This window comes from Vipera berus, assembly GCF_964194415.1.
Source record: "Vipera berus genome assembly, chromosome: 1".
NCBI classification, from domain to species: domain Eukaryota; kingdom Metazoa; phylum Chordata; class Lepidosauria; order Squamata; family Viperidae; genus Vipera; species Vipera berus.
In genome coordinates this window covers 14,266,531-14,285,209 of record NC_138202.1, presented here as the reverse complement: position 1 = coordinate 14,285,209, position 18,679 = coordinate 14,266,531, and the positions used below count along the sequence as shown (strand labels likewise).

At 42.4% G+C, this 18,679-nt stretch overlaps 1 protein-coding gene across 1 annotated transcript; it reads left to right on the top strand.

Moving 5' to 3' along the window:
- Positions 1 to 7,961: 7,961 nt before the first annotated feature.
- LOC308663552 (diencephalon/mesencephalon homeobox protein 1-B-like) lies at positions 7,962 to 18,345 on the top strand (the record flags this gene model as incomplete). The annotated part of the gene is made up of 4 exons (XM_081320060.1): positions 7,962 to 7,976; positions 8,917 to 9,088; positions 13,936 to 14,111; positions 17,968 to 18,345. The coding sequence occupies 4 exons, from the start codon at positions 7,962 to 7,964 to the stop codon at positions 18,343 to 18,345; spliced, it is 741 nt and encodes a 246-aa protein (XP_081176186.1).
- Between the last annotated feature and the right edge of the window lie 334 nt (positions 18,346 to 18,679).

The window sequence follows — 18,679 nt, the reverse complement described above, 5'->3', positions numbered from 1 at the left end:
GGGATACGCTTTACGACTGCCATGACCTACGACCAAAATTGTGGGCTCAGTTACGGTTATAAGTCAAGGACTACCTGATTGCTATCCTTATCAGCAATGCAGATGAAAGAACATCTTGATTGGTTTAACAAATGCTAACTGGTTGGGTGGATTGGCTAGTTAATCTCGTTCTAATGTGTGAAGCTGGCCATTATTTGTGAACCAAGGGCATTGAGGCCATTGTGATTGGCTCAAACTCTGATTAAGCAAGCCATGGCTTCATCAGGCGCTTATCTGATCTCCTAATTCTGTTGGTCCTTGCTTTTTGTCCAGTAACAAGTCACCGACTTTGACTTTGTTCTTCCAGCGAAGAGGCATTTTTGTTGACTTAATCTTTCTTCCCTGAGAGCGGGGATCAAGTCAGAATGAAGGGGTAAAAAGATTTAGGTGACAAACACCCCCCCCCCACACACACACACCGTATTGTGTACAAAGGCAAAGAATGCTGCTCCATCACTGGAGTCTGCTTAGCACTGCCTGTCCAGCAGCTCCCCAATTCCTAATCAATACTTGGGCCACAAAGCCCTCCATTCCTTTGACTGTCTATTATCCCCTCCTCTCGTTTGCTTCGGCTGTCAAAAGGTTGGGACTTTGTGGAGTTGAAGTGACCTTTCAAAAGGCTGCATCGATCATCTCCCTTCCCCTCTGACCCCAGGGCCGCAGAGCTCTTGGGAGAGCAGTAAACTGCACAGACGTCCTGTGAATGCTGCTTGGCGGGGGGCCCTTCAGCCCCACATTGGGGTGGGTCTCCTGGAGAGGAGGAGGAGGAGGCGTCTGGGGAGCAAGGCCAGAGCTGATGAGCCTTAGATGATGGTCCTCACGTAACAGCATCTCCCAGGCATGGATCAAATGAGAGGGGATTGAAGAAGATGTTGACCTGGTAAATGTGGGTGGCAGGAGGTCAGCTCTGATTCCCTCCAAAGATGGGAGTAAGCATTATTTAACTCCAGAAACAGATACCTTGCCAGACCTTCAATAATCGGACATACAGTGTAGGAACTACAAAGAAGAAGCCTCTGAGCATCTGCAGGCTGCTTTTTTTCCCCTTTCCTTTCCATGTATTGCAAATTTGCGCCTGAATTTTTAAATTTCTCTTTATATTAGTTATCTAAAACTGGATGATTTGTTGGGTGGCAGATACAGTTGGCTAATTTTATATATAAGTAGTCCTCAACTTACAACCACTTTTGGGCCTAGAATTTTGGTTGTTAAAGAGAATGGCTGTTAAGTGAGATGCCTGATTTTTTTAATGACCTTTTTGTCCAGGGTGGTTAAGCAAATAATTACAGCTGTTAAGTGAATCATTTGGTTGTAAAGCGAGTCCGGCTTCTCCCATTGAATTTGCCTGTTGGAAGCCAACATGGAAACTCACAAATGGTGATCTCATAACCTTAGGACACTACAACAGGTGTAAAGAGAGGTAGTCCTTGACGTACGACTACAGTGGAGCCCAACAATTCTGTTCCTAAGTGAGATAATTGCTAAGTGAGTTTTGCCCCATTGTACAACCTTTCTTGCCACTATTGTTAAGTGAATCACTGCAGTTGTTAAGTTAGTAACATGGTTGTTAAGTGAATCTGGTTTCCCCATTAACTTTGCTTGTCCGAGAGTCACAAAAGGGGATCATGTGACCCCAGGACACTGCGGCCGTCACAAACATGACCCGGCTGCCAAGGATTCAGAATTTTGATCATGTGACCATGGGTAGGCCGCAATGGTTGTAAGTGTGAAAAATGGTTATAAGTCACTTTTTTCACTGCCGTTGTAACTTTGAATGGTCACTAAATGAACTGTTGTAAGTCGAGGACAACCTGCACATGCCAGTTGCCAGGCGACTGAATTGCAATTACCGTGGCGACGCAGTGATGCTTGTAGGTGTGAGGACAGGTCAAAACTCCCTTTTATTCGGTGACATTGTAACATCAAATGATGGTTAAAGGAATGGTTGTAAGCCACATATATCACAAACCCATGAGCTGCTATTCACTTCAGCTTCTGGGTTACAAACTTGAAGCTGAGTTTTACCGGAGTCTTTTACACTCCGTGAGTGGATTTACTGTATATGCAGGCCCACATGTAAAGCCCCGGAGGCATCCTTCACTCTTGCAACTATTTTGTCTCGAAAACAAGGAGGCCTCTGTTCCTCTCAATTTCCGAGGATAATTCATCCTTTCCTAAGCAAGGGGTGGGGCTCCCAGATCAATTGGACTATCATTTCTATCATCCCACCCATGCACACGGAGGGCATCTGCTTGAAAAGGGTTTAGATAATTAATCGTTTTCGGTCTCCAGATCTCAGATGGGACTTCGCAGCTGTGTCTGTCATCTGGTGCAGGGGGGAAGCTCCCCCCCCCAAATAGGTTTGCAGTTGGGTCATTCCAGCTCGGCTCAAGTCTTCTCCTTAAACCCTTTGTTTGCTTGTTGCATCCTCTTAACACAGCAAATTATTCATTTTTACCCCAGTAACCGCTCCCTCTAAGTGCAATATTCCCTTGGCCAATGGAGTAGGGAGGATTAAGGACTTGAGGGAATGAGTGGGAAAAAAAGTTTGCTTCTAACTTGGGAAAACCTGAATATTGCTGGGTTGTAAATTCAGATATCAAATATTTGGGAAATTATTTCCTCAACTTTGCAACTTTGTAGGAATCTTGGATATTGTATTTCACCACAAAGATGGGGTGGGTGGCCCAAAGTCACCTAGCTGGTTCTCACACCTAAGAGAGGACTAGAACTCACCATCTCCTGTCTATGGAGATTTTCAGTCCCATCTAAGGCGGGACTAGAATTTCCTGGTTCCTAACTTGGTGCCCTAACAACTAGACAAATAAGTGTTAAATACCATGAATATATTATCAGAATAACAAAGCGTGAAGAAATGATAGCTAGAAGAGGAAAAAAAAACAGAAGGGCCACGCATTCTCAGTTTGAGATAAAGAGATGTTAGATATTGTTAGATAAAGTGAAAGACTTAAAAGAACTTATTTGGAAGCAAAGATGGAAAGTGAAATATTTGGGTTTATGTTAACTGTTACTAAGGTAACTGACTCCATTGCTAACAAACAGTAAAGCTTTCTATGGAGATTCTCAGTCATCCAGGTCATGGTTGTCCCAAAGATGCTTTTTCAGAAGGCAACTGAACTTTCTTGTTTTTCTATGAAGACGTTTCACTTCTCATCCAAGAAGCTTCTTCAGCTCTGACTGGATGGAAGGACACAGTCCTTTCAGCAGCTCCAAGAAGGCTCTACAACCATTTGCCTTATTCAGGTGACCCCGAGGACACAGATAAACGTCCAGGTGGCCTCAGTGACTCTCTAAAAGAAGGCAACTGACCAGCTGTCTGCAAGGAGTATAAATCCCACCATCCAGTCAGAGCTGAAGAAGCTTCTTGGATGAGAAGTGAAATGTCTTCAAAGAAAAACAAGAAAGTGCAGTTGCCTCCTGAAAAAACACCTTTGGGAAAACAGCAAAGATGTTTATAGCATCCTCAACTTACAGTCCCATTCAGGACCAGAATTTCCTTTGCTAAGCAAGGCAGCTGAGAAGTGAGTCTGCCCAATTTTACAATCTTTTGTTTTTTGCCACGGTTGCTAAGTGAATCGCTGTGGTTAAATGAATCACGTGACCATTAACTAAATCTGGGTTCCTCTACAAACTTTGCTTTTTGGAAGCCAGCTGGGAAGGCCCCAAATGGCGATCACATGACCCCAGGATGCTGCAACTGTCATAAATACATGCCAGTTGCCAAGCACCCAAATTCTGATCACGTAACTAAAGGGGATGCTGCAATGGTCATAAGTGTGAGGATTGGTTGTAAGATGCTTTTTTTCACTGCTGTTGTAACTTTTAATGGTTGCTAAACAAATGGTTGTAAGTTGAGAACTATCTTTACAATGGCAAATACAGGTAATCCTTGACTTATAACCATTTGTTTAGTACTGTTCAAAGTTACCTATGACCGTTTTTCACACTTATGACCATTGAAGCACAGTCACGTGATTAAAATTTGGACACTTGGCAACTGACTCATATTTATGAGAGTTGCAGCGTCCCGGGGTCATTTGATCACTTTTTGCGCCCTTCTGACAAACAAAGTCAATGGGGAAGCCAGATTCACTTAACAATCATATTACTAACTTAACAACTGCAGTGATTCAGTTAACAACTGTGGCAAGAAAGTTTGTAAAATAGGGCAAAACTCTTTTAACAACTGTCTTGCTTAGCAACAGAGATTTTGGGCTAGTTGTGGTTATAAGTTGAGGACTATCTGTATTTTAATTTTCTTGTGCTGAAGAATAAAGATGGATGGCGTACTGGAGAAATAAATAGGAGATTAGTGCTATTGAAGAAGGCAATAACAACACAGATCAGAATAGTTAAAGCAATGGCCTTTCCAATAGTAACTCCTGGCTGTGAAAATTGGTCATTGAAAAACAACAAGGGAAAGAAGATAAACCTCTTCCAATTATGGATTTGGAGGTGGTTACTAAGAATTCCATGGACTGCAGAATCAATCAATCAGCTCTGAACCAAATAAAAATTGACTGATCCCTCGAAGCAATGATCAGCAAGCAAAAACTCACATAGGGGTGGGGGGCATTTGTTGTGAGCAGATGCAATTGTACTGGCAAGGTTTAGGGAAGTAGAAGAAGACCACCACAGATAAGGTTGATCATAAACAGTTTAATTGAATGGCTGTAGAGGAAATAGCATTGTTGCTTGATTGATGAATGGGTGATCTGAAAATTAACAGAATAACAGAGTTGGAAGGACCTTGTAGGTCTTCTGGTCCAACCCCCTGTTCAAGCAGGAGATCCTATACAATTTCAGACAAATGGTTGTCCAATCTCTTCTTAAAAATTTCCAGTGTTGGAGCACCCACAACTTCTGGAGGCAAGTCGTTCCATTGATCAATTGTTCTATCAGGAAATTTCTTCTTAGTTCTAGGTTGCTTCCCCCTCTGGCTCTCTTAATTAGTTGGCTACCTTTCCTTAAAAGTTTTCCCGACTTTGTCTTCAAAATGTTAAAAGTTACGGGGTTAGGCAAATGAAGAGTTCAGCGTTGAGAAATCTTTTTTCAGATAATTGGACGGTCCCTTAGTTTTCCCATTCTATTCTTTTTGGAAATTAATGGCCGCTTAGTAGAAAAGGCAGAAGCCGGAGGCCCACTTGGAGGGTCAAAGAGAGCTGGGAGGACACAGCTTTTCAACTCTTGGCATTCTTTTACCCGCCTTGAAAATTAATCCACATTTTGAACGGTGAACAAAATGGACACATGGAGACACACACACGTCCCTGAGCTCTGCTTAAGACTACTCAAATCCCCCCCAGCTCCACTCCCAGAGAGGGGAAACCCCCCCCACACACTTTTTAATCCAGCTTTGCTTATGTTACTCTTGGATATGGCCTGGGTAGGCGGGGGATGAGATTGCAAGGGGGGGTGGGGGTGGATGGATATATATATATATATTGTTTTCCCCTATCCCAAAGTGGTTAAATAGCAGAAGAGAAGAGGGATTGTCACCAGGTCCACAAAGCTGAAAGAGTAAAGAAGAGATCTTGCAGCTGGTAAGTGATATGGGTGTGACGAAGGTAACATTTCTGAATTAGAGATAAGAGCAACATGCCAAATTCAGAGAAATTTGATTTGTGTTGTGGTGTGGGTTTGGTGATTTTAGGCGCTGGTCTTTTGCAGATGGGCTTGAGGCACTAATTTGTCTAAACACTTCCAAAGGTTTCTTAGAATAAGAGATGAAATGGTCTTCCTTTCCTCCTATACCCCAGACTGACAGAACTGGTTGCATTCACACAACACAGGTAATCAGTTAAATATAAACCTAGCAGATGCATTCCCATATATGTTGCATTTGGCTACTGCTAACCTTGCTTAGGTTTTGGGAAGTTTTGCAAAGGTAAGCAAGTGGTTAGTTTAGGATTCAGTATCTTGGACCAGCTCAAAATTTGGTTTAAGGGTACAAACGGTCCTTGACTTACAACAGTTCATTTAGTAGTTACAACAGCACTGGAAAAAATGACTTATTACCATTTTTCACACTTACGACCGTTGCAGCATCCCCATAGTCATGTGATTAAAATTCAGACAGTTGGCAACTGACTCATAATTACGATAGTTGCAGTGTCCTGGGATCCCCTTTTGTGACCTTCTGACAAGCAAAGTCCATGGGGAAACCAGATTCAATTAACAACTCTGGCAAGAAAGGTCTTAAAATGGGTCCACTTAACCACTGTTTCACTTAGCAACAGAAATTTTGAGCTCCATTGTGGTCATAGGTTAAGGACTACCTGTATTATATAAACCTAACTACGTTATCTTTCTTACCATTTTCCAGCCCTGTTTTATCTAAGGGCACCTCCTGTTTATTCTGCTTGTATCTTAATGACACTTTCCTCACCGCACTGCTCGGCTTTATCCTCACTTTTTCACACTGTGCCCCACTTGCAAGCAACCCTTCCTAGCTTGGCCTGTGATTGTGTAAACTAATACTAATGGAAATTATGCTATTTTATGATGAGATCAAAGTTTGGAAGAAAATTTCCTCGGCTATAATAAATGTGGTTTGGCCATTTTCTCCTGATTCATTTTGAGCATCCTACGGTAGAACATCTGCTGGCCATTGATATGGGCTATCAGGGCTGTTTTCTTTAGGGGTTTGCTGGCTTAGTGATAGCCGAATAGCATACATTACTAGTGAGAATCTGCCACGTCAAATGCCAGATGCCTCTGGGGACGTTCAGGCAACAGGCTCAACTGAGCTAATGTCAGACTGAGTTAGTTTAGCTGACCACGTCGTCGTAGGAAGCCAGCTGTTATTTTAGTGTGTTGGGTGAATTAGGGCATGATATTAAACCATAATATGGTTCATCTGAAGGATCGCTTCTCCCCTCATACATCCAACCTGTTACATCCACGAGGATGAGAAGGCAGGGTGTGTTGTGGGTCCTGCCTGTTAGGGGCTCAATTGTGGTCGTAAGTTGAAGACGGCCCTGTATTGCGCAAATGCTGAGAATTGAATTGATTGTGACAAGGTGCAAAGGAAATCAATCAATAACTTATGGAGTAGGTTCCAACACGGCCAGGGAAACTTCAGATTTGATAACACCGACATGTTACCTGTGATCAAACAACCTGCCATCCTTTTGTCCCTGAGGCACGAGTAGCACAAGTTTAAGTTTGTCCTCAGTGGTAGCAGTGTTAAAAGGATGGTTGCTTCTCTGGTTCCAATATCGTCCAAAGGCAGAATGCAAAATTTTATTTATTTATTTATTTTATTTTTAATTCCATTTATATCCCGCTCTTCTCCGAAGACTGAGGGTGGCTTACAAGCTTAGCAGTAGCCTTCATTCTATGTATATGCCTGCTTATTGGGGCTTTCATACACCCCCCAAGCGGCATTATTACAAAGTCAGCTTATTGCCCCCAACAATCTGGGTCCTCATTTTACCTACCTCGGAAGGATGGAAGGCTGAGTCAACCTTGAGCCTGGTGGGACTCGAACCTGCACTAATTGCAGGCAGCTGGTGTTACTTTAAGGAGGCATTAGCCCACTGCTCCACCAAGGCTTGATTTGGCTTGCATTGACTTGCATGACGGCTGACTGCACGTTGGGACAGCTTTCTGCCGGTCGAAAGGGAGGGTTGCAGTGCAAAAAAGCAGTACAGCCTGGCAGCGGTGAGAGGCCCGCAGCAGAAGGAGATGCAAAAAGGGTCAAAAAAAGTCACGCAGGAAAAAAAAACCGTTTGATTTTTAAAAAATGTGTCATAGAAACGTAGAAAACTGAGGGCAGAAAAAGATCTAGTGGAACACAGAGTCTGCCCTTTGAGGGTTTTTTTCTTTTAAATTTATTAATTTATTATTTTTAATTATTATTTGTATATTTATTTATTAATTTTTGTCGGATGAGGGACATGCGTTCATCCCAAGTATGTTTAAAGGCAGTTACTGACGATTGACCTCCGCTGGGAGTTGGTTTCAGGCTTTCCACGACTTTTCCGTTGAAGTAATATTTTCTAATGTTCTTTTTGAACTTCTCTTCTGTCAGTCTGAGGTTATGCTGCCATGTTCTTGATTTTTGCTTAATACTGATAATACTGCCTTCTAGAACTTTACTCACCCCCTTAGTATATTTAAAGGTCTTAATCATATCTTAATCATATAAATTTAAATAGATAAATAAATAAATATCCCCCTTTCCCAGGTTGTACATATTCACTTCCTCCTGATTTGTTTTCTCCCTCAGATTTTGCGCCATTTTTTTTTTTGCCCGTCTGTGGACTTTTTAAAATGTACAGTATACAGGTGGCCCTCGACTCACAACCATTCATTTAGTGACTGTTCAAAATTACAACTGCACTGAAAAAAAGTGACTTATGACCATTTTTTTCACACTTAGCACTGTTGCAGCATCCCCGTGGTCACGCGATCTCAAAATTGGGATACTTGGCAACTGAATCATACTTATGACCGTCGCAGTGTCCTGGGATCACCTTTTGTGACCTTTTGACAAGCAAAGCCAACCGAGAAGCCAGATTCACTTAACAACTGTGTCACTTAGCAACTGTGGCAAGAAAGGTCGTAAAATGGGGCAAAACTCACTGAGGAAATGTCTCGCTTAGCAGCAGAAATTTTGGGCTCAGTTGCGGTCATAAGTTGAGGACGACCTGCATTCTGATGCACAAAAAAAGGGTGCAGAGCTTTGATTGAGTGGTTGTGTCCACCATCTTGAATTTTTCAACCTCCTCTCTCCAGACTTTCCCCCCCACCCCTGGCTCCCAACCTTGAGAATGATATGAGAAAGAATGTCGATCATAACACAACATATATCTTCACCTCTTTCTTTTCCTCTGTTTTTGCCTCCTCCAGGCAAAGAGAGCAGACGTGATGTACTACCTTCATGGAGCCATTGCTTATCCACTTCTTGCCTTCCCATCCCTGGGATACAACCTGCAGCCCCCTCAACAAACACCGGAGGGTTATACTTCGCCTTCGGCGCCTGGGGCATCCTGCAGGGTCCTCACGACAGACCATTTGGCAGGTGAGAGAGACTCTTGTCTGTCAGGCTGGCACTGAGAAGTTCACACAGCCACTGTCAGGCTGGTAACGGCCTTCTTACCTTGTTCAACCATCATTGTCCTTGTCTTTAATTTAAGCCTCATTTCTAACACTGTGGATAGGTTTCTTCAAAGGGGAATGACAAAGATTCAATCTCTCCTCTCCCTTGCCAGCACTTTCCAAATTTCACAGGGATAGTCGCCCTGTAAAACTTGGCTTCTGTTTTTTTTGGATGTTTTAATCGGCTGAATCTTCCTTCCTTCCTTCCTTCCTTCCTTCCTTCCTTCCTTCCTTCCTTCCTTCCTTCCTTCCTTCCTTCCTTCCTTCCTTCCTTCCGTCATGGTTCCAACAGATGAAACTCTTCAAAAGAACTTTGAGGCATTGTTTACCTCAAAGAATCTTTTATTCGAGAAACAAAGTATTGGCACTACATAGTTGAAACCAAAAACGGAATTCCCCTCCCCTGGATACAAAGTAGAAAAGCACAATTCCCTCCTCCAATAAACAGTCATAAATCACATTCCCCAATTAGCTTGAAGTGCGGGCTTTTTCCCCAGCTCACCAGCCCGCCAAAACACTATCAGCTCTTGACCCAATGTCCTTGGGTTCCCACGGCTAAGTTATTATTGTTATGACTATTGTTATGACTATTCCCGCTCCCAGCATCAACTAATTTTAAAAGCAATAGAGAAAATGGCTGCATTTCCATCTGTTGTCAAAGCAAGAACATCCAATGTTAGCAGCGTTAACACTTTCCTTCCTTCCTTCCTTCCTTCCTTCCTTCCTTCCTTCCTTCCTTCCTTCCTTCCTTCCTTCCTTCCTTCCTTCCTTCCTCTACCCATCTCAACCAATAAATCTGGGAAACTTACAATTTAAAAAAATATACAACAATTAAAAACAGCAAACACATTTTAAAACAATAAAAAACATCCAAAACATGTACAGCAGCTGCGATACTTGGCCAGTTAACAATAAAGCCAGGAAATGGGGGCCCTTGACACATTCAGTGCCCCAGGCTCAGGAATACAGAACAGGTTTTTAAAGCCTTACAGAAAGGCTGACAGGGTTGAGGCCATTCTAATCTTCCACAGAGCAGGGGCCACTGCAGAAAAGGCCTGTCTTGTAGTCTCCACCAGCCAACATTCTTTGGCTGAGGGAATCAGCAACATGCTACTCAGCTAATGTCAGGTGCAAAGAATCAACATCACACGTTCAGTTAAGTTGACTATTGGCTCAGGCCTATACACGAGAATCTAGCCAACTTACACTTAGCGCTAAACTGGCACTAAAGAAGAGTTAATGGCATTCAAGAGGGGCTGGACTTGGATCGCTTGTGGGAGCATAATGACTCCAGACTGATTCCTCTCTTGACTTCAGCCCCAGGGTCTACCTCTTCTCCTACTACATTTATTTATTTTTTATTAAAAAGTTTTACAATACATTTTATTTTTAACAAACAAAACACAACCCCTCCCCACCCCCTTCCCACTCCCCAACCCTCCCCAACCCCTCCCTCCCTTCCCCCTCCCCCCTCCCCGACTTCCCAGAGCTAAGTACAGGGTATAAGAATACGAACAATCATAATCTACCTTATGCAAACAATCATAAACTATTAAGACTATCGCACTTTAACTCTTATGAATTAACTCCAAGCAGTATAAATATCACATCAATAATTATTCAAATGCTGGATAATACTTTTTAGTCCCATATTTACTCCACAGTATTTCTCTGTTGCAAATAGTCTTTCAAGTACACTAAAATCTTTGCCATATCCTCCAAGTTGGAAACTTTTACAGTCCATTCTTCTATAATCGGCAGTTCTTCCTTCTTCCAATATTGCCCTACTAAAAGTCTTGCTGCCGTAATTAAATTCAGCATCCGCTTGATATCCATAACAGTAGTGTCAATAAAAATACCCAATAAGAACAATTACAGACAAAACAAATTTACATCAATCATTAAAAAACCAATTTTCTAATCTTCTTTCCACCTGGCCTGTAATTTTCCATACTAAAACCAAATTTATGCAATCTTTCCTTCTCTTAAGATATTATACAGCTTTAAGTACCATACATTCCTTTCCAAACTTAAAATTTCCTTATATGTAGTCACATCATTTTTATATTTTCTATTACGTGTTTGATTATTGCCCATATAAGTAGCTTACAAGTTAACTTGCATCTATACTTTTTCCCAAACTCGCAACAGAGCATGTCTTCAAATATATACCTTAAACACATTATCCACCTTCTTATCACACAATAAATATACATACCAACCAAATAACAAATCATGACCTTCAAAATTTCAGTAAGCACTACTACAATTCTTCCCAATTAAGTTTTCATAATTATTTTAAAATTAAAACAACATAAAATATTACAAAACATAATTATTTTATATAACTCTACATTTGAGGGTGAAAAATATATCCCCAAATATTTAACCCTTTTAACAATTTCAATTCCCGTTTACTCTTCTAAAACCGCCTTTTATGATACTATCATATTCTTAAACAACATTTTAATTTTTGTATGTTAAGCTTAAATCCAAAAACTTTCCCTTATTGCATTATTATCTCCTTCAGTTCTACAACTAAATCTTCAGGCTCGTCTCATTCGTCTAGAAACAGCACGCCTCCTCCAATTTCTGGCCTCCTCCAATGATACTGAAATTTGATCCACTCCTGTAACTTTCTCATCTGTCTGCATTGTTCCTTCAGCTCCTTGTAAATTCTCTCTGTGTCGTTGAGACTCTCCCTCACCTTTCTTCTTTGTAGATTCCAAAAGTGGTATGGGGGCTGCTTTTAAAACATTACTATAAAAATCACGTGCCTGAATCACCGTAGTAAGACGATGCCTCATACCTTCATACGTCACCACCATACCCACTGGTATCTCCCATCTGAACTTGATATCACGTCGTCTTAATTCTTGTGCCAAAAAAGCAAATTCCTTCCTTCTACTTAAAATTCTTGGAGGGATCTCTTTTAAAATCAAGACTTCTTGCTCAGCAATTGCAAATTCAGTATTGTAGGAGGCTTGAATAACCTCATTTCTAATCACTCTCTTTGTAAAATAAACCACCACATCTCTGGGTAATTTCCTTTGTCTTGCAATCCACAAATTAACACGGAAAATTTTATCTATATCTTCCATTATTTCATCTGCTGATCACCCCAGCACCCCTTCCAGAGCCTCAGAAACTATTTTCTTCAAATTTTCTTTAGGATCCTCTTTTAAGCCTCTGATTCTCACGGCAAACTCCATCTGATGATACTGTACCAAGGTCAAATCACAATCAATTTTCTCCACCACATTTTCAGTTTCTGTCATTTTTACTTCTAGTCTAGTATTATTTTGGCTGAGATCTTCCACTCTTTCGTCCAAACGCTCAATACATATAGCCATGCCTTGAAATGCAGATAAGATGTCTGCCCTTATTTCTGTTAGTTTCTCTGTGATCTTTTCATCCATAACCTCAGCTAGTTTTTCTGTTAACTTCTCATCCAGCTTTTCATCCATTATCTCAGCTAATTGTTGCAATTGCTTTTCCATAACCTCTTGCATCACATTCTGCAAATCTTTAACTGTAAGGGCTGGTGCGGGTGCGGGTGCAGGGGGCAATAAAGCTTGCAACGAAGACTGCTGCACCGGAAAAGCCCCCGCACTTCTAAGAACTTTAAAAGATGTAGCCGCCATTTTCACCCACTATTGTCTGCTACGCTCTTTCACTTTCAAACTCAGCAAAATCCATTGAGTTAAAGATCAAAAGTCCACTTTCACCTGAATCTCCTGTATCGCTCTGCCTGCATCCTAGTTCTCCAAAGTTCTTTCTTGCTGGCAGGGATGGTTGCAGACGCCCTGTTCTGCTCCAAAAAGCCCGGAGCAGAAGCGCCTCGCAGTCCGGAGCATACCCAGGCTTCGGGGGGGCTCAATCCTTCAGCCGTCAAAACTTTAAGTTCTGGCGGCCCCGGAGAGCTCTACCCCTACCTGGGCGCTCACCCCCTCCTCTTCTCCCGAGGAGGGGGCTTCCGAGCTGCCGAAACAGCTGATCGGCGCTGTTTTCGGCGGCTCTACTGAGCCGTGGGGCTGACAGCCTAAGAATGGCTGCCTCCGGCGACGCCTTGCCATCCGGAAGTCTTCTCCTACTACATTTAGATTGTTTTACAGTAGTCCTCGACTTATGATCACAATTGAGCCCCAAATTTCTTTTGCTAAGTGAAACAATTCTTAATTGAATTTTGCCCCATTTTATGATCTTTCTTGCCACAGTTGTTAAGTGAACCACTGCAGTTGTTAAATTAGTAACATGGGGATACTGTGGTAAGTGCAGTGTGAAAAAGACGCTTTTTCCAGTGCTGTTGTAACTTTGAACAGTCACGAAACAAACTGTTGTAAGTCTAGGACTATCTTTAATGTGATTTTATGTATCTTGATTGGGAGATGCACAGAGTCGATTAAAAGATGGGCAGCTTTAAATAAATAAATAAAGGTGGGAATGATGTCAAAACATTGGGCGCAACTGGGCGATCAAAGCCCCGCCTCTTTTTACATATGAGTGATGCACATGACAGACGTTGAAAAGGGGCAGGACTTTTATTGTTCAGTTATATCTGCCGTTTTGATGGCCTTGACCCCTCGGAGGATAACTCCTTGGGGGTGGGCGGGATGAGCAGAAAAGGGGTGACTGCCCAACAAATCTCGCTCTAATTTGACACTGACAGAGTACTTACAGATCCAAAGAGAGTGTTTGACTTTGAACGATTTGGGGAGATAAAAGTCACCGATGATGACCCTTCCCTTCCCCCATTCTCCAAACGTACAGCCCTGTTGCTGGACCTACCCTTTGGACACTCCCAGAAACGGCGGAGGAGCCGTACAGCTTTCACTGAAGAACAGTTGGAGGTGCTGGAGAACACTTTCAAAGAGACCCATTACCCAGATGTGAACACTAGGGAGCGCCTGGCCATGTTTGCCAATCTACCTGAGGCTCGGGTTCAGGTGAGCCTTTGTAACCCTTCCAGATGAATGTTGCAGATTTTGCCATCAGAAGTTCTCGACTTTAGGTACAGGTGGAGAAACTAGAGATTACTTGCTGGAATTACATCAGAAATTCCCATTTCTATAGCCTCTACAGCAGTGTTTTGCAACCTTGGCAACTTGAAGATGGGTGGACTCTAAACTCCCAGAATTCCCTAGCCAGCCAGCCAGCCTTGAATTCTGGGAGTTGAAGTCTACCCATCTTCAAGCTGGCAAGGTTGAGTCACATTGCTGTACAATATTGCCTCTGTTTCTAATCATTACAAGCTTTTCAAGGTAACAGATTTTATTGCAAAGGTTTTTGTTGGTTTCATTTTGTTATTGCTGTGTCAAACTAACAAAGATTCAGCTGTCAAGTATAGAGCTTCTGGTACTTTGTGCTCAGCTGGATTACAATCTGCAAAGCACCTGAAGGCAGGACAAGCAATGGATGTAAATTAATCAAGAAAAGAACTAACCTAGAACTAAGGCAGAATTTCCTGACAGTTGGAACAATTAATCAGTGGAACGACTTGCCTCCAGAAGTTGTGAATGTTCTAACAATGGAGGTTTTAAAGAAGAGATCGCACAACTATTTGTCTGAAATGCTATAGAGTTTCCTGCCTGAGCAGGGGGTTGGATTAGAAGACCTCCAAGGTCCCTTCCTACCCTGTTATTCTTAATTGCAGTTAATTATAAAGTTGTACAACAAATCAAAGGGACGCGGTGGCTCAGTGGGTTAGGACGCTGAGCTCGTCAATCAGAAGGTCGGCAGTTTGGCAGGTCGAATCCTAAGTGCCGCGTAGCAGAGTGAGCGCCTGTTACTCGTCCCAGCTTCTGCCAACCTAGCAGTTCGAAAGCACGTAAAAATGCAAGTAGAAAAATAGGGACCACTACGGTGGGAAGGTAACAGCGTTCCGTGCTAGTCATGCCGGCCACATGACCACGGAGACGTCCTCGGACAAGCGCTGGCTCTTCGGCTTTGAAATGGAGATGAGCACCGGCCCCTAGAGTCGGAAACGACTAGCACGCATGTGCGGGGGAACCTTTACCTTTACCTTTTACAACACATCAGCAGATTGGCTACTGTCACTAAGAGGATTAAACTAACTGTGAAACACATGCTGGCTTAGACTCTTGTTTTGCCTCTTGCCCTTCCCATAATTTTTGGCTAAGGTTTGCTTTGAATTTGGGGGCAGAAGTTTCCCAAAATACCTTATTTTTTGATCGACAAATTGTATAACAAAATTTGGAGAAAATATAACTTCAACAGGTAACTAAGTTTCAGTCAGTGTTTGCCCCAAAGCTACAGAATTCAAATCCTGGCAGTTGAATGTGAATTTAAGTAAATTTCTCCAGCACCCTCAATGAGGAGTGGTTCTGATTCAAACGGAGTTTATAAATGTCATTATATTGCCCATTACACAGCATTTTGAATTATTTTGGTCATAATCTAGGCACCAGTTTTGCAGGAAACCGAGTGGATTTGCACATCCTCATAAATGGAAATGCAGAAATCACTTAATTAATGGTTTGACTTTTTACAACTCTCTCTGAACAGGGCTTTGGAGTCATGTTTTTCACGTTTTCACAATTTATTACAGGACTATTCCTGGATGTTTTGTAATACCCTTATGTTCCCATGGACATGCTATTCACCCTTATCTCGGACATTATTCAAGCTACCTGTAATTCTGCTCTTCTTTATGGTGTAATAAGTATTCTTGCACCCAGAGAAGAGAGTGTATCAACTGGCTGTTCAGTTTAACAAGTGGAGAATTTAACAACTTTCCTGAGTGTGTTAATATTCATTGCACATTCAGGAAAGTTTAATCTCTATTAATTTGATTGCACTCCATTTGCAATGCAAAACTACTTGGCTAAATTTTCCTGTTAGCCTTGCAATTCAAAGATGATTGACTAGCAATGGGAGCATACCATCCCATATAAGCACATATGTACATGCACACGCACTAGAAGAGTGATCCACCTTTGGTTATGTTTTAATTAGGGATTGTGAAAAGAAGCCTGTCAATGCTCTCTAAATGATGACATGATGACATCTGCTAAGACAATGTTGTACATACTGACAAAGGAAAATATTTGTAGCTCAGTGTTGAAGTGAGGCGCCCTTGGTGCTCTCTGAGCTTGGTTGGTTTCTTGCAAATGTTTCATTATCCAAAAACTGATTTGGGTAATGAAACATCTGCAAGAAAACAACCAAGCTCAGAGAACACCAAGGACCTCTCTCGATGTTGTAAGTTGCAGTCTACAACACACAGCATCCCCTAGCGTCTATTCTCCTATCTTCAAACTTTCATATAGAATGATATAAATTAGGGCAGTGTTTCTCAACCTTAATAACTTTAAGAGGTGTGGACTTCAGCTCCCCAAATTCTAGGTGGGGAATTCTGGGAGTTGAAGTCGACACCTCTTAACACTGCTGAAGTTGAGAAACACTGAATTAGGTAATGAAACATGAAACCTGACTATCTGATAAAATTAGGCATTAGCAACTGTCCATTACGGATAACTACATTTGAAGTGTACATATTATAAAGAGTTGTGCATTAGAAAGTGTATTTTGTAGGATTAATTAAAAGCAATGAGCATGTTGGAGACATGTTTTCTTAATAAGAAAGGAACAAGTACACTATTGCATTAAGATAGCGCTCTCCAATCTGTGGACCGCGGCCCGATACCAGGCCGTAGCCTGTTGGCCACTGGGCCCCAGGAATGGCTAGCGAGTGCGCGCAGGTGTATGTGCTGCATGGGGCGCTAGCTCTGCCACCAGCATCATGCAGGCACTAATGGCCCATTTGCGCATGTGCATGGGTGCTAGCGCCCCATTGTGTGCATGCTCATTTGCGCAGGTGCACATGGACATTTCCCTGCTCCTCCCTTTCCCTCTGCATTGTATCCCAACGTCCTATGCTAGCGTTTCCCAACCTTGGTAAATTTAAGATGCATGGACTGCTGTTCCCAGAATGCTAATCAATGGCTACACTGTGGAATTCTGGGATTTCAGGTTTACTCATCTGGAAGTGGCCAGCAATGGATTCTTTCTGGCCCATTTACCAGCATAAGGTGTGTGTGTGTTTTTCTTGGGTAATGAAGAAATAAATTGCATCTGTCTCTGGGTGTATTTCTGCTTTCCTCACATGTTTTAACCATTTGATTATGTGGGTAGCGTGGGGCAAACTCCTTGTACTCTCATGTGAGTCAAAGAGAAGAGAAAGAAGCACTTAGAACGATCATCAAGACAAACCCTTATAGGTTACAGCGATATACTGGTAGTCCTTGACATACAATCATTTGTTTGGTGTCCATTTGAAGTTACAACAGGACAGAAGAAGTGACTTACAACAGGCCTCATACTTATGACTGTCACAGCAGCCCCATCGTTGTGATCTCAGTTTGGCTCTTGGCAACTGGCACGTACGTACACTGGTTGCAGTGTTCTGGAGTTACATGATCACCATTCGTGATCTTCCCTGTTGGCATCCAACAAGCCAAGTCAAGGAGAGAGGCTTGATTCACTTAATGACCATATGATTCACTTAACAATCACTTGGAGATTATGGTCCATTTGTGGTTGCAAATTGAGGATCATCTGTATACATTTTGAAAAATAATAATAAAATAGCTGATCCCGAATGTTTTCCCCTGTGCTGCTAATTTCCTGCAAGGCAGGAATTTCCTTTGCTTGAATTCCACTTTCAGGGTTCAGACTTTACAGTTCCACAGCTGCAAAGAACTTTTTTTGTACAATGGAGAATTTCCATAATTCTTAACCCAAGTATCATTTTCTCCCCAACCCTTCTTGACCCCATCACAGGTATGGTTCAAAAATCGCCGAGCAAAATTCCGCAAGGGCCAGCCTGGCTTGGCAAAGAAACCAAGGTCAACTGCTTTCCTAGGGACAACTGGGGAAGGCAGAAGACAAGATGGCGAACAATGGTGCCGTGTGAAGATGTCTTGGATCCAACCAGCCTCGGTGACCAGAGTGCTGGAAAGAAAACAGTGTCTGGTGTCCATTACAAAAGAGAGCATGACTACCTTTCCATGCTACTTCCCAGGGGACAGTTCAACATCTCCTGGCATTTTCCCCCATCTTGGCCCAACATTACTCTGCAAAGAGCTCCAGAAAAGTCAGGATTTAGGATTGTGCCGTGGATCAACCTGGCTCTTGCCAGCTTATTGGCCAACCGCATAGGTGCAAATGCCTGTTTTCCAACATGTGCATAGAGATGGCTTAATCCCTCCCTGTCAACTATAAGGCCCAGCCCTTCAACACCCTTAGATTTGTCATTAGGTAATATATGAAGCTTATCACACCCACAGAGCAAAATGGGAAAGGCAGATTAGAAAGACTCAGAAGGGGTGGTTTGGAAAGGCCATCTGGGCAAGGAAAAGCAACAGTGGTCTTCCCTAATTTGGAGTCATCCAGATGTGTGGGCCAGTAGATGGGTTGGAATTGCTGTCCCATTACATCGGGATCCAGAAGCCCAAGAATATGCACCAGCCAACTTGGGAGGGTGTCTTCATGA